The 13,792-nt window shown below is 53.5% G+C and overlaps 5 protein-coding genes across 5 annotated transcripts; 2 read left to right on the top strand and 3 right to left on the bottom strand.

Annotated features, from left to right (window-relative positions):
* Nucleotides 1-169: 169 nt before the first annotated feature.
* QC762_404450 (uncharacterized protein) lies at nucleotides 170-2,146 on the top strand (the record flags this gene model as incomplete). Its single annotated transcript, XM_062889900.1, has 1 exon — nucleotides 170-2,146. The coding sequence occupies one exon, from the start codon at nucleotides 170-172 to the stop codon at nucleotides 2,144-2,146; it is 1,977 nt and encodes a 658-aa protein (XP_062744105.1).
* Nucleotides 2,147-3,947: 1,801 nt separating this feature from the next.
* QC762_404460 (uncharacterized protein) lies at nucleotides 3,948-6,663 on the bottom strand (the record flags this gene model as incomplete). The annotated part of the gene is made up of 2 exons (XM_062889901.1): nucleotides 3,948-6,464; nucleotides 6,607-6,663. 2 exons carry the CDS (start codon nucleotides 6,661-6,663, stop codon nucleotides 4,377-4,379), a joined length of 2,145 nt encoding a protein of 714 aa, XP_062744104.1. The 3' UTR covers nucleotides 3,948-4,376.
* A 1,660-nt stretch (nucleotides 6,664-8,323) lies between these two features.
* On the bottom strand, nucleotides 8,324-11,903 carry MOD-A (the record flags this gene model as incomplete). The annotated part of the gene is made up of 2 exons (XM_062889902.1): nucleotides 9,371-11,903; nucleotides 8,324-9,315 (listed from the first exon to the last, which is right to left on the bottom strand). Exons 1-2 carry the CDS (start codon nucleotides 10,440-10,442, stop codon nucleotides 8,324-8,326), a joined length of 2,064 nt encoding a protein of 687 aa, XP_062744103.1. The 5' UTR covers nucleotides 10,443-11,903.
* On the top strand, nucleotides 11,309-12,019 carry QC762_404480 (uncharacterized protein; the record flags this gene model as incomplete). The annotated part of the gene is made up of 1 exon (XM_062889903.1): nucleotides 11,309-12,019. One exon carries the CDS (start codon nucleotides 11,309-11,311, stop codon nucleotides 12,017-12,019), a length of 711 nt encoding a protein of 236 aa, XP_062744102.1.
* Nucleotides 12,020-12,085: 66 nt separating this feature from the next.
* Nucleotides 12,086-13,572, bottom strand: QC762_404490 (uncharacterized protein; the record flags this gene model as incomplete). The annotated part of the gene is made up of 3 exons (XM_062889904.1): nucleotides 12,086-12,399; nucleotides 12,450-13,134; nucleotides 13,213-13,572. 3 exons carry the CDS (start codon nucleotides 13,570-13,572, stop codon nucleotides 12,086-12,088), a joined length of 1,359 nt encoding a protein of 452 aa, XP_062744101.1.
* Between the last annotated feature and the right edge of the window lie 220 nt (nucleotides 13,573-13,792).

The following is a 13,792-nucleotide window of genomic DNA, read 5'->3' as shown; positions in this document are numbered from 1 at the left end:
TGCCCCACATTTCTTGTCAGGCGTTGCCAAGAGCCAGGGCAGCAACTTATGCAACCCCTCAGCCGCACTGCGGTCAGTGAAGAATCTATATGTTTGATGACTGCTCGTGCATTCTTGAAAATTCCACTGCGGCCTCCTTTCTATACCTGTTTTCACCCCGATCCGTCACATGGCAGCGTCCCAATGCCCCGGCGGGATCTGTGATGGATTCGTCGATCTATTACGCTCTCCAGAGTCGTGGAGTGTGAGCCATCCTGGGTGGCAACATGACGCTGCCTGGGATGACATGGTCACTGCTGGAGAGTCAGGATGCAGGACTTGTCGAGTGTTTTTGAAGGCAGCAAGTTGCTTTCCTCCGCAACCTTTTTATGTCTCTTTTTTGTGCCAGCCAGCCAAGGTTTGGGGTGAAAATGGCCAATGCACATTCACTGGTGCATTCCATTTGAGCATCGTCTACCAAAACATCATCAAGCTATTCAAGCCGGATGATGGCAGCTTTTGTGACTGGCCACTGCCGCCGTTACCCCAGAACAAACGGGATCTTAGCCTTGATGGAAAAGTTACCATTGCCACATCCTGGTTGACAGCATGTCGTGACAATCACTCTGACTGCAACTCCTATTCAGAAGGGGTCGATGAAGATACGACAAAGTTGCCAAAAAGGGTTCTCGACGTTTCACCGCCGGATGGACATGGACAGTTGCGTCTATATGAGACGCCAGAGGGGGCAAAAGGGAGGTACATTGCCCTGAGCCATCGTTGGGGACAGACACAGCCTCTCACCACTACCAAGGGAACGATCGGTAATTGGAAGCAGACGATCCCATGGAAGCACGTTCCTCAAGCCTTTCGAGACGCCATCACTGTCACCCGTGAGCTTGGAACTCGATACCTCTGGATTGATAGCCTCTGCATCATCCAGGATGACCACGATGACTGGTCAAAACAAGCACCAGAAATGTGTTCCATCTACAGCGACGCTCTTCTCACCATATCTGCCACGCGCTGCAATGAGGGGTGCACGGACACCCTATTTCCTGACTTTCAGCATAGCGTCACGGTAGACGGAGATCCAAGCATCACTGTCGCAGTCCGTGCCGAGGGCCCTCATGTCTCTTCATCGGCTCATTATCCCCTACTTCAACGCGCCTGGGTCTTCCAGGAACGGCTTCTCTCGAGGCGGATCCTCCACTTTGGATACGACGAGCTCAACTGGGAGTGCATGGAGAAGGCGTGGTGTGAGTGTGACCCAAACACTATTTACGCCACCCTGCCGCATTTGAAGTCTTCCCGGAGTCGCAATCCCACCTCTGCACTGACCCCAAATTTTCCAACCTCAGCCCATCACGACATGTGGCGAAGGATGATATACTGGTACACTCAGCAACAACTGACGTTTTCCACCGACCGTGGCCCAGCTATACTAGGCCTGGCAAAGGAGCACATGACACTCACGCGTCCCAAAAATTCCGTTTACCTCTCTGGACTTTGGTCAGATTCTCTTGTGGGGGACTTGGCCTGGGAAGTAACAGCGGTAGTGGTGGCCGGTCCAGTCAGACCAGGCACTACTGCAGAACCGCGACTCCCAGGGCCGACATGGTCTTGGACAACCGTCGCAGACGCGATCTGCATGTGGCCACTTCACTGGGTGGATAGTGCAACAACTGAAGTTCTAGACATTATCCCACCACCTGCGTTTGCAGTCCCCTCCACGATGACTTCAGCGGCGCTTGATCTAAAATCGACGCGACATTGTATCACCCTCAAAGGGAAAGCACTCAAGGGCATATCAACAAACAGCAAAGACCCTGCCGTGGCACGCGACAGAAAGAAGTTCTACAACGCTTGGTTCGAGGCTAGCTTTGGAGCCACGTCTGGAACGTTCAATTTTGCCTCAGACTACCCTCCCCCTTCTGAAAGCGGGGACAGCATTGTCATTTCCGATGGGGAAACGGTATGGTGGCTGCATCTTGGGACAAATCATGTCGAGGGGAGTAATCCGTCGAACAGACCGCTGGAGGAGATTGGGCTTGTGCTGCGTTGTGTTGACAAGACGTTGGGTCTGTATGAGAGAATTGGACTAGCGGGCTCTAGACAGGGGCAGTGGGATGATCAAGGGGAGGAGATCGTTGCAAGTTTGGTGTAAGGAGGTACATAAGGAATGTCTGCACTGACCGGTCGACTGTTCACCGCTACCTTATGCATTTGAGGACACGCGGTCTTCTATAAACGCGGTCCAGAATGTCGCATGCGTAACAAGCCCATGGTGCATCGAGTAGTCTCAGAGCTCAGACCAGCTTGCTGTTGGATGTGCCCTTTGCCCTACAGGCCCACACCCCCCTGAGCTGGCCAATCAGAACCTACTAAATCCAATAGCGTTAGCAAGTCTAAGTCCATTTTACGATTTTTCACTGAGCGTGGCCAGGAATATCAGGCTTTTTACCACTACTAGGCCTACTTAGATATGTCACGGTTCAGAAGAAGCGGGGTCGCTCGGGCCAGTGAGAACGAGCGACGGATAAGTGGGGCCCGTGGAGCAGGGAATAACACGGGCCAGGGGATCTAGGATTTGAGAGATAGATCCATGGATCTAGGGATTAGAAGATAGATCTAGGTACGGAGGTACCTGAGGGTTAAGGTCTATATATACGGAGGAACTGGCTGGTGTAGATAGACAGTTCCGCAGTATGCAATACAAGTCACAATCGTTGGTATTCAGACTATTGTGATTGAGACGAGCCATTGTTGTACACTGTTCAGCTGTACCGAACCAGGATTGTTCAGAAGTGCCTTCAACCAGTTTCCCTTTCAGAGGTTCTGGATAGGGGTTCGTCACACGATCCAACGCTGGGAGAAGTGATCCAGAATCACGCTTGGCATGGTGAGACAGGTGATCCACTGGTCTATATATACGGGGGATCTGGCTGGTATAGATGGACAGTTCCGCAGTATGCAATTCAAGTCACAGTTGGTATCTAGACTGTTGTGATTGAGACAAGCCATTTGTTGTACACTGTTGTATACTGTTTAGCTGTACCGAACCAGGATTGTTCAGAAGTGCCTTCGACTAGTATCCCTTTCAGAGGTTCTAGATAGGAGTTCGTCACAGATCGATAAACCGAAGGCTTGTATAAAACCTTTACCTTAGACGCTATTCAATATGGTATTTCTTAGTCTATAAGTTTCATTAATATATAGGTTTACTATATGTTTTCTGTGCTTTACAAGCCTACACAATAGTGAATACCTTCTATATATTGTAGGGCGCCGTCTCTGCAATCTATCTTCCTTTAGTGCCTCCACTCCTGTCGAATACTGCAGTTAAAGTCTTTTTCGCTCTCAGTATACTGCGCTGATACCTTGTTACGCCCCAAGCGTAATACCCCTGTACAGGAACCACTGGGTGGTACCTGTCAGAAAGAAAGGAGTCTTACTAGCAAGGAGGCCATGGTCTGTTAGCGGTGGCCATGGTCTGTTGGCGGTGGCCATGATTTGTTGACCATGTGATACTTCAGATACATATGTAGATAGTTTTACATAAATAGGGGGGAATGCCCGGCGCTCCCCATGTCGAGGAATCTGATTCCTCATGCAAGCAATTCAAGTTCATTTGTCTACAATCTACTCTCAGTAGCTCTTTGTTAGAACAACCTGTTGTTGACAGTGAACCCATGTCTGAGACGCTTGTCACAACCTTCGATCATCCTGTCATATTCACCTCTGGCGTACTGCCTTGCAGTCTGTATCCACTCCCGGTGCAAGTTGTAACATACCTGTTCAAGCCTATATTTAACAGGCATCAACAGCACTCTTTCAGCAAAGCCTTTTAGATATATATATATATTTATTAACAAATAGCCCGCATTCTGATAGGCTGTATCCTAATAGCCTTAAATTACTAATAAATCCTTTAATATACTCTATAGCTGATACTATCCCTTTTATAACCGCGAAATACTTAATTACCTGCCTTACTTTTAACCACCAACTCTCGACGTACTGTTGGGCCGTAATATGGCCGGTTATTTGATAACGTATGACAAAGGCACCTATCCAGTTAGACAAAATACTCTTCGCTACACCGCAGATTAGTTTGAAGGGAATGTAATAGATAGGAAAGAGACGCGGCATGCGAATCTAATAAAGTAAGGTAGTATTTCTATGTACCTGGATCTAGGCAAGATGGTTGTTATGTGGTAGTAATCCATGCAAACTATGTGTCGTATCATAAGGTATGGTATCGGCTTGTAATGTCAAGCCTTGACTCAAAAAAAAAAGATTTCCCACCGACGGATGCGTAGGCAGGCAGGCGGTTTAACTGATGCAAACAAAGCAAAAGAAAACGGGTAAAAGAGACGGAAAGAAAATCGTTCAGCTCAGGCCATCACGGAGACAACTGAGTCCCGGTCCTCCTTGTCCTTCAGCTTTTTGAACAATTGCTTCAACATGTTCGGCTTTTTAATTCTGTCATCCTTCTCGTCAGCACCTTCCTCCTTGACGGGGGTGACCTTGCTGCTGATGTGCTTCGAGGATCTCGAGACACTGGAACTGTTGTCGTCTCTGTCTCTCTCTTTTTCACGATGGCTTCTGGTGCTTCGAGCACTTCGGAAGCTGGCGACACTGCCATCGTCATCCTTGTCGTTCTTCTTCTCACTTTTATGTTCTCTCTCCCTCTCCCTCTCACGCTTGCTGCGGTGACTCCTCTCGTTACCGGCAACACTCGACCCTTCGTCCTTTTCGTTGATCCCCTCCAGCCTGGAATGGTCCCTATCCCTCTCCTTCTCCCGGTGATCCCTCCTGCTGGTGCTGCTACGGTGGCTCCGGTCACTCACGGCAGACTCAGCCCCATCTCTGTCTTTGGAATCTCTGGTCTTCCTGGAGCCTCGGTGGCTCCTTTCGCTGCCGGCCACGCTCTCCCCGTCGTCCTTTCTTGAGCTCCTTCGCTCAGGGACATCATCAACCGAAACCTCGGTCATCCTATCCTCCCTGTTCCTCTTCGATGTGGAGTGATGTCGGCTAGATCGGGACTTGTACGTCTTGTAGGTTCGCATACTCTTTGACGGTGACCAACCGATCTGACTAACCGAGTCTGAGGGTTCGACCTCGATGTCGTACTTGTTGCTGCGGAAGTTCTCTCGGGCGTATTTTTCGGCCTCCCTGCTCATCATCTCAATCTCAGCCGCATCATCACCTGCCACCGTGGTTCCCTCGACAAAAGCGGGCTCGATACCCCTCCTCCACATTTCGATCGAGCTCAGCTCCTGCACGTCATCCACGACCAATGGTTCCTGATAACTTGCCTCGCTTTGCTGTTCGGCCTGGCCCTCGAGTTCCTGTAACCTTTGTTGATGTTGCTGGGCACCCGACGCCATCGGCAGCGCCCTCATTGCAATGGGCTGCTCCTTCACGGGCGGAGCGTTGCCGGTCATCTTCTTGACAATCTTCCACCCACCAAACATGACCACCGTAATCCCCGCTGCCACTCCCGCCCCAATCAAGAATTGCGGGCTAGCCAACAAGGCAAAGACGGCTGGGGACCCTCCTTTCAAAAAAGCCAAGAAGGCTGGGCTCATCTTTCCCACGAGGGCGCTGAGCTCGGCAAGGGACAGAGCGACGGCGGCAGCAGCTTCGGGCTTTTGCTGAAGTGACTCAATCATGTTTGTGGCCGAGGCGTGCACACAGTCGGCCTCTTGCAGGAACTCCTCGATCTTGTCCATCAAGCCAAGCGCTTCGGCCTCCTGTGGGTCAATATCTACCTGCGGGTCTACTTCTGTCTCTCGATCTGTCATGGTAATGGCGGTCGGGCCGATGGAGCGGGAGATGGGCACGTTCTTGGGGGCGAGGTCGTGGCGCTGGGCAAGATCGGGAGGAATGCTGCCGTAGGCAAGGTCCATATCGATGGACTTCTTCTTTTTGACCGTGTTTACGACAGGCTCGGTTCGGGACCGGTGAACAAGGGCGCCCGGGCCGGGGGCGGCGGACGGGGCTTTGGACAGCGCCTTGGAGGGTGCGGCGGCGGATATCTCGGAGTGGGCCTTGAGCGCGGATTCTGTCAGGGAAACAACCGTCCTCGGTGCCGCGGCAGAGACTGGACCTGCGGGGGCCGGCGGAGCCTGTTGGCGGTACGAGGTCCGCTTGGAGCGGGTGGTGAGCCTCGATGATGCATGGCTTCGGCCGTCGTCGTCGTCCTCGTGTGATCTCCGCCGTCCGGGCGGCGCCCCAATCATCCGCCGTTCATATTCCTTCTCTTTCTCGTCGTCAATCTCCTCGATGATGAACCCTCCCTTTCCCGGGCCATGGGTGTAGTTGAAGTCCTCCGAGTAGGGACCGCCGCGGGTCAGATTGACATCGAAGGTCTGAGCGCGACGAATGCCGGCGCGCTGTGCTTTTTCGGCCTTGACGGCTTCTTTGCGTTCTCGGTAGGCAGCCTGGGCGTCCTTGAAGATGTTGACCAGTTGCTTGCCCTGTTGTGTAACTGGCTGTCAGTAGCCGTCATGCAAAGCGATGCAATGCGACACGAGAAAATGCGATGCGCCAGGTGGGATGTGCCCCTCTCCAGCTGCCGGCCAGGTGCTCAGGGGAAGAAACAAAAGAGCAAAGACATACCGTGCTGATCACCTTGCCCGAATTGTTGATGATGGTGACAATCTCGCCGGCAGGCATTTTATCTTGTTTGTGTACCTATGGGTACGTCGGTCGAGACTTTGGGGGGGTGTTGGTGAGCGAGGGTATGTACTGTCGTAAGCGCCTTGATCCAGCAAGTGCTCTACTTTGGGGGCTGGGGTGCTTTCTGTGGTCAACGCAGAGGGGCAGAGCAGAGAGTGAGTGAAAGTTTGTGGGAGGAAGAAAAAGCAGAGGAAACAAGAATGCAGAGAAGCAGATATTGGTTCGCTCGAGCCAATATCATTCGGTCCAACGCATTAGCAGGAGACGTCAAGCAGTCCCGGGAAATGGGGGGTGGAAAATGTTTCATTCCAGCCCTCCAGCTTCCAAGTCCACCGCCAAACCACTCCGGAGAGGGCGAGCGACGGCGCCAGCAAACATTCCTGGTTGCATTGGATCGCAGTGATCTGGGGCTGGCGAGGTGATTGGACCGACAGGCCCAGTGGGAACAGCTGGCACATCGCATCGGGCAGCACTATGTCCTTGCTGAGCACTGTGATGAGAATGGGGCGGATGCTTCCGCGGGCCTTTGTGCTTGTACGAGCTTCCACCTCTTCGATTTCCTGCTGCTGCTGCTTGGTTCACCGCTGCACCTCCCGCCCCGGCCACGGCAAAGCGGGGGAATGCCCCCGCAGCCAGTCCCAGCAACTCGCAGGCGGTCTGACACCGCTCGCCATTGGATCCCTCCGCCACTTTGACCGACCAACCCGGTACCCCGCCAACTCCCGGCCCCCAGGCGCTGACGGGGGGGCTGGGTGGGTCTGGCTGGCCAGCATCAACTTCTCCTTTTTCCCTCGAGGGGGCCCCTCTTCCCCCTCCGCCTCGAGAAACTGACGATGAACTCGCTTGCTCTGACTTTCCTTACAAAGCGGGGACCAGCTGCCGACTGCTAGACCCGTTCCAAACATCCAAGGAAAGCATCGAGAGTGGGGTACGATTTTGCCAGTTCATCAGATCCATCAAAAAGGTAACGCAACAGGGCCTTGGCAGGACCCACTTCAGGCTTTATCTCGTGTGTGCCGACATTCAGTCTTTGCCGTACCGGGTTGGCGCAGCCGCATGCTCTTGGTCCGGCCGGCGAGGATATCGATGTGAAGATGATGTTCGGGTAACGATTGGGTTGATTTGGGCCGCCAGTCTCTGTTCCAATCCAACTTCCCCGTCCTTCTGTGCAGTTATGCCGCCAGCGCAGCAGTCGGTAGTGGCGAACCAGCTCCGCCTTTGCTGTGCTTGGGGGATGTTTGGACGGTCAGCCAATGCAGGTCATGACGACCTCTGCAGAAGAATGGGCGACTGCGTGGAGCCTGTCAGCCCTCTGTCGTGGATCGCTGTGCTAGCCAAAACGCACATCCACGCACCCACACACCTAGGAAGCAAAACAAATCGCGAATCGTCATATTTCCAGAAGTGATAAAAGACACGCTCGCTTGCTCGCTCGCTGATTCTATATACAAGCCAAAAAAACAAGAACAAGAAATCAGGGTATTCTACTGCAAGAACCAAGTCGTAAGTGTCGTCATGAGTCCATTTTATAGCCCCAGATACCATGCTCCGAAAATGCCCGTGTAAGCGCCAAAATAACTATGACGTTAGTGTTTTGAGAAAAAAAAAGAGCGAGAGATCATGTAGTAAAACGTAAAAGTGCACTGTTACATGCCAACTAGGCGATGTACACAGGCAACCGGTTTCCCAGCAGCTCGCTCTTGGGGATCTGCACATCCTTCTTATTGAAGTCATGCAGCAGCAGCCAACAGAGCATACGCAGCACGAGGGTACACCAGATATCTGTGGCATCTGTGTCCAGGCTTGTTGTCTTGTCCACCGTGGGAGGAGTGGGTGTCGAGACTCGCAAAAGTGGCACTGACTGGGTGCTTCGATGCTTTTCCAATGCGGGCGGGGGCGGGCCTGGGGACGGGACTGGCGGCGCAAGAGCCGGCGAGAGTGGCCTGTTGGGCGTTGAGACAACGGTAGGGGTGACTGGCTCGGAAAAGGACTTCATGTCTGGCAGTGTCTCGAGCGAACCGGAGCGTGAACGGATCGAGGGTGCGTATCCAGTGGTTTGCTGTCGCTTATACGACGTGACAGCCCGGTATCTAACTTCGGGGAGCACGCTGTAAAAGTACAGTTCCATGAAAGCCTCCTGGCGGACCTCGGGACTTGCTGCGCTGAGTTCCGAGAAGCGTTCTGCCCGCTGGCGCTCTTCCCCGGTGGCGTGCTTGCCGTCGTCCTTGGTGTTGGCCCCGGGCTTGTCTTGTGGGTCGTTGATCATCTTGAGAATCCTTTGGAAGTGCTCCCGGACCACCATACGCACCAGATCCATGTCGGCTACTTCCTTGAGATAAACGTCACACCTGTCAAGCACCCCGTGTAGGTTGTTGAGCAGCGGTAGCGAGTAGCCTGGAGTTGCCGACTTCTTGTCGAGGTTCAAGTCGAAAACCAGCTCGGCGACATCTGCCTTGAGGTCTTGAATTCGCGGAGTCGGTGCGATTTCCGAGTCTGTATCGTCAATCTTCTTCTTGTACTCCTTGATCAACCTGCGGAGGTTGAAGAAGTTCTTGTCCCAATGATACGGCGTCGGGTTCGGCAGCATGCGGTAAGCGCTGTTGCGGATATGCAGTGTTTTGCCAAGCATACCAAGCAACTCAAATGGCACTGCACTGTGTTAGCAGGAGGAAGCCTCGTCTTCTGGACGGCAGACGTGACTTACCGGGAAAAAGATGGCTGTGCCGGGCAGTGGTGTTCTTGGATCGGAAATAGTTGGCCGTGTTGGTATTGCAGTCAATAAGCACCATGGTCTCTGCAATCTCGTTCATGCTCCCAAACTGCAAGACGCTCAGGTCTTTGGCATCCTCATTTGGAAACTCGACCCTGCGCTTGTCCTTGTCGCTCTTCTGGAAGAGGGTGGGCACGAAGCCGCAGCACAAGTCTTTCACCTCATCGACCGGGATCACACGGTTCTCTTTAAACCGGCTCTTGCCACAGATCTGAAAGGTGAAGACGAGGCCAAGGTCGTTGACGTTGGTTCCCGTAAGCATGTATCCGTTTCCTTCGGCGCGGTACCTGTCACGTGATCGGTCAAACTCTTGCCAGTAGATGCCCATGATGGCGGCAAGCTCGAGCAAATGGCAAATGGCCGTCGTGGCATACGGCTTCTTGATGTCGGTCGGCATGTTGTCCCAGCTGCGCTTCTTGACCTGCATGGCGATGGCAAGGGTGTGATCTCTAAATCCGATGTGGGATCTGGGGTTCAGAGGCGGGTTCTGGCCGTAAAAGTCCTTCTGCCATTCTTGGCTCTCCCGCTCCATGGACTGAAGCTGGGAAAGCAAGTTCACCCAGGTCGCTCTTTCGTTGTCTGCCGTGTGCACCTTGCTCGACGCAAGCCTCTCCTCCCGCGACTTCTCATCCTTGGGTAGCAAGGCGCGTGTATCCTTCAAGCTCTGGTCAGAGCCGTCGACAAAGTAGATGGGCTTCGCCGGGATGGGACCTTTGGTGTTGGTCGGCGGGCAAATGAAGATAACAGGCGTCTCAAACTGAACCTCGAATCGCAGCTCGGTCGCTCGGAACGCTCGCTTTTTGCTCTTGTGCCATTCGCCCATGACGCTCTCGCCGCAGTTGGAGTAGCCAGCGGCCGAGGCGATGTACTGTTGAAGCACCTGTGCAAAGGTGCCAATCAGGGCAACAATCGCAAATATGAGGGCCGTCATGTTGACCTTCATCTCCTGGTCGTCGTCGACCTTGACAAAAACGGTGCTGTTGGGGAAGTCATTGTTGGGATCCATCTTTGGCGGTCTCGTGGCGATGAGGCCCGGGGGGTTCGGGGAGGAAAGGGATCTCGTCAGCAGCACGTGCCCCGAGGTGAGAAGCAATCGTCGGGGGCCGGGTTCGACTTGTGGAGAGGGAGGTGTCAAGACATGGCAGGGTGGATGTCGAAGAAGAAGTTGATGGCGTGGACTGAAAAATAGTTGTGCAGAGAACGAATTGAGGCGCCGACCTGCCGTCCGCGATGGGACAGGCCTCGATGCAATGGGCCGCCGCGGGTTCAGAGCAAGGCAGCCAATGGGAGCGGTCGTGGCTGGGAGAATGGGCTAGTGCGACGATGGACACGCCAAGCTGTCAACGCTGCGCCGCTCCCAGAGAGCCTGACGACGCAGCCGCCAGTCGCTGTGCTTCGAACTGTGGCTTCTTGATGCAAAGCTGTTTGAAGCCCGCATGCATTCGCGAGCTGCTGCGGCTTCCATTGGCGAGCTGGTGGCCGTGCCGCGTCTCTACAGTGCTGTCGTGTCGCGTGCGCAATGGCGGTGCAAAGGGAAAGAAGAGATTCGATGCTCCCGCTACTGTCGGTGGCTGTTCTGAGGAGATATCTTCCCAAGTTTGCTCTGCCGGGTGGTGGTCGGGGTGACCCTCCGCTTTTTGTCCCACGGGCAAGCTGTCTGTTGGCCAGAAGGAAATAGCGGAAAATAGGTAGTGTACTCGGCAAAACACAAGAGCTGAGGCTTCACTAAGAGTGTCCGCATCACGGTGACGTCACCGCATCTGACTGGGACCATCTCTTCTCTTAACAGGTTCGTCCAACCTTTTTCAGCCCACGAACATCGTGATACTTCATAAGATACACCAAAAGAAAACATACAGATCCACCATCACAATGTCAGCTCTTTTCCACACTAAGGATCGTTCTGCCAAGGAATGCCATCATGTTCCTGGCCAGGAGAGAAGCACCAAGTCCACCATCCTCGAAACCGGCGCCGCCCTGACCCAAGATTTCACTCCCACCAAGAACATCTGCGCCCACCTCAACGCCTTCCACGTCTATGCCTCTGACCCAACACGGGTAGTAGAGGCAAACCACTACTGCGGTCACCTAACAGAGGATGTTCGCCAGTGCCTGCTCTACGACTCACCCGATCCAGGCGCCCGTCTCATTGGAGTCGAGTACATGATCAAGCCTCATTTATACGAAACCCTACCGCAGGAGGAGCGCCGACTTTGGCACTCGCACGTCTTTGAAGTCAAGTCCGGCATGCTTGTCATGCCACAGCCCAACTCCGCCGTTCCTACAGCCGCCTGGGAAAAGGCTGAGACCGAAGAGATGAAGGAAGTAATCGAGCTTTATGGCAAGGTCTATCATCTCTGGCAGGTTGACAGAGGGGACAGGTTGCCCATGGGGGCACCGCAGCTGATGACAAGTATTACCTCTTTCGACCAGGTGCCCGATTTGGAGAAGAAGATGGATGAGAGAGATCAAAAGTTTGTTGGCCAGGCCGTGGACTGGAGACGGAAGAGAGAAATCAGGAAGGACCTTGTGGAACCAACTGTTCATCCGGACGCAGATTATCAAGTAAAGAGGAAGGAATAACAGTGACAGCCAGGAAGGCTGCGGAGGTTTACAACTACTTAAAAACAAATCTGCACTTCTACTTGCTCAATACTTTGTCCTTGAAGCAAACCTCATCTCGGTATTTTCAATGTCAAAAACGGCGACCACGCTTGACAAGAATGACACGCCCAAGACATAGGGGCCCCCATTCACGTCCGTGACCCCAATTCGACAATATTCCCCAGATGGATCACGAGCCGTCTGACGCAGCAGGTCCTCAGGCGCAAAGTAGAAAGTATTTTCGCCAATGTTGACACCGAATTTGGGGATGGTGGCATTGCACAGGGCAAAGAACAGGCCGTTGGTGCTCAGGTATTTGGCGGGAGGATCAAACGCCGCGTACAGCTTCTGAACCAGACCTATAAACTTGTCAGTCAGCTTGTCTTGCTTTTACAATATGCAGACTTACCCTTAGGAAGCAAGCTGAGTGTAGCCCCCACGTCAATCAGAACGGGAAACTGGGTAGTGTTTGTCGTCAGCCCATGTGTCATGACAGCGCCCTGATCTGCCTCAGCCGGCGTGACATCCTCCGTTTCGCGTCCGTACACCCACGAGTCGGGCTTAATAATGTATAAACCCAGGTCTGATTGCTCAAACATCCACTCGGGGATAGCGTCAACACCGTGAATCTTTGTCCTCGCCCAGCTCTCCTCATCCACCTCCACGGGTGGCAGACCACCTAGTGCCAAGTAGGACCCTTCTGGCGTCCTGACCTCCCCATCCGGCTCGCCCTGGTCCCCACTCTCTCTGGAGAGCGCAATGCTGAACAGAGGATCAATCAGCTTGTTCTTCCACATGGTCGTGAAAACGGGGTCATATGGTGCCTGGTTTTGCTCTGCGCCGTCCAGGCTCGTCATGAAGGGATACCCCAGCCCCAAAAGACCCGAGGTAAGGCCATCGCCCGCCCAAAACGTGTAATTGACGACTCCAACGCGTTGGTTTTTGGCTGTGATTGATCCAACAGTGACATCTTCGAACCCGTAATAGCCCGACACAAACGTGGTATCCATGTAGGATCGGACAAATGGTGGGTTGTCCAGGACTCCGCCCGACAGGTTGCCCGTAAAGCCGTCTGCTAGTCCACAGTTTGGTTTCTGCAAGTAAACAACAAAGATTAGCTGTACGGCCAATTCCTACAAGCCACTACTTGGCAAACTAGGGAGTATACATACATATTCTGGGCCCTGCCACCAGAACCTGACGCACTCAAAATAGTCCGACACAAACCATGTGTCGCTTGATCCTGTGTCAACACTGACAGCGAGAGTCTGGTTCCCAACAACGATATCGACGATGTAATAGACATCGTGCACGTTGGTCAAGTTGGCCGGGTGGTTCACGTCTGCTGTCCTGCGGTAGACGGGTTTCACGACACTGGAGCGGTGTCCGAAAGAAGGCACAATGTGCTTGCGCATGGGGATGACATTGGACGTGACAGTATCTGGTACAAGTCCATGTCGAGTAGCGTGGAGCAGCCGGCCGGCCGAGTGCGCGACGCCCACTGCGAGGAATGCGAGAATCGAGGATTTCATGGCGTCGAAGTTGCAATGCTGGGAAACTTGCAAAAGGCCTCCAAAGAACCACCGTCTGAAAGGTTGGTTTCTGGCCACGGTGCTAGCAGCATAATGTACATTTCGGAGTTCGAACAATCTAGCCTGGCCTGAGGCGGCCAGATTCTCGCGGGACAGAAAGTGCGCCGAGCATGATGGGCAAACTCGAGAGTGGGCAGATGGGAATTCCTCCACAATAGCA

This window comes from Podospora pseudocomata, chromosome 4 (genome assembly GCF_035222375.1).
Source record: "Podospora pseudocomata strain CBS 415.72m chromosome 4, whole genome shotgun sequence".
Classification (NCBI taxonomy): domain Eukaryota; kingdom Fungi; phylum Ascomycota; class Sordariomycetes; order Sordariales; family Podosporaceae; genus Podospora; species Podospora pseudocomata.
This window is presented reverse-complemented; position numbering and strand designations above follow the sequence as displayed.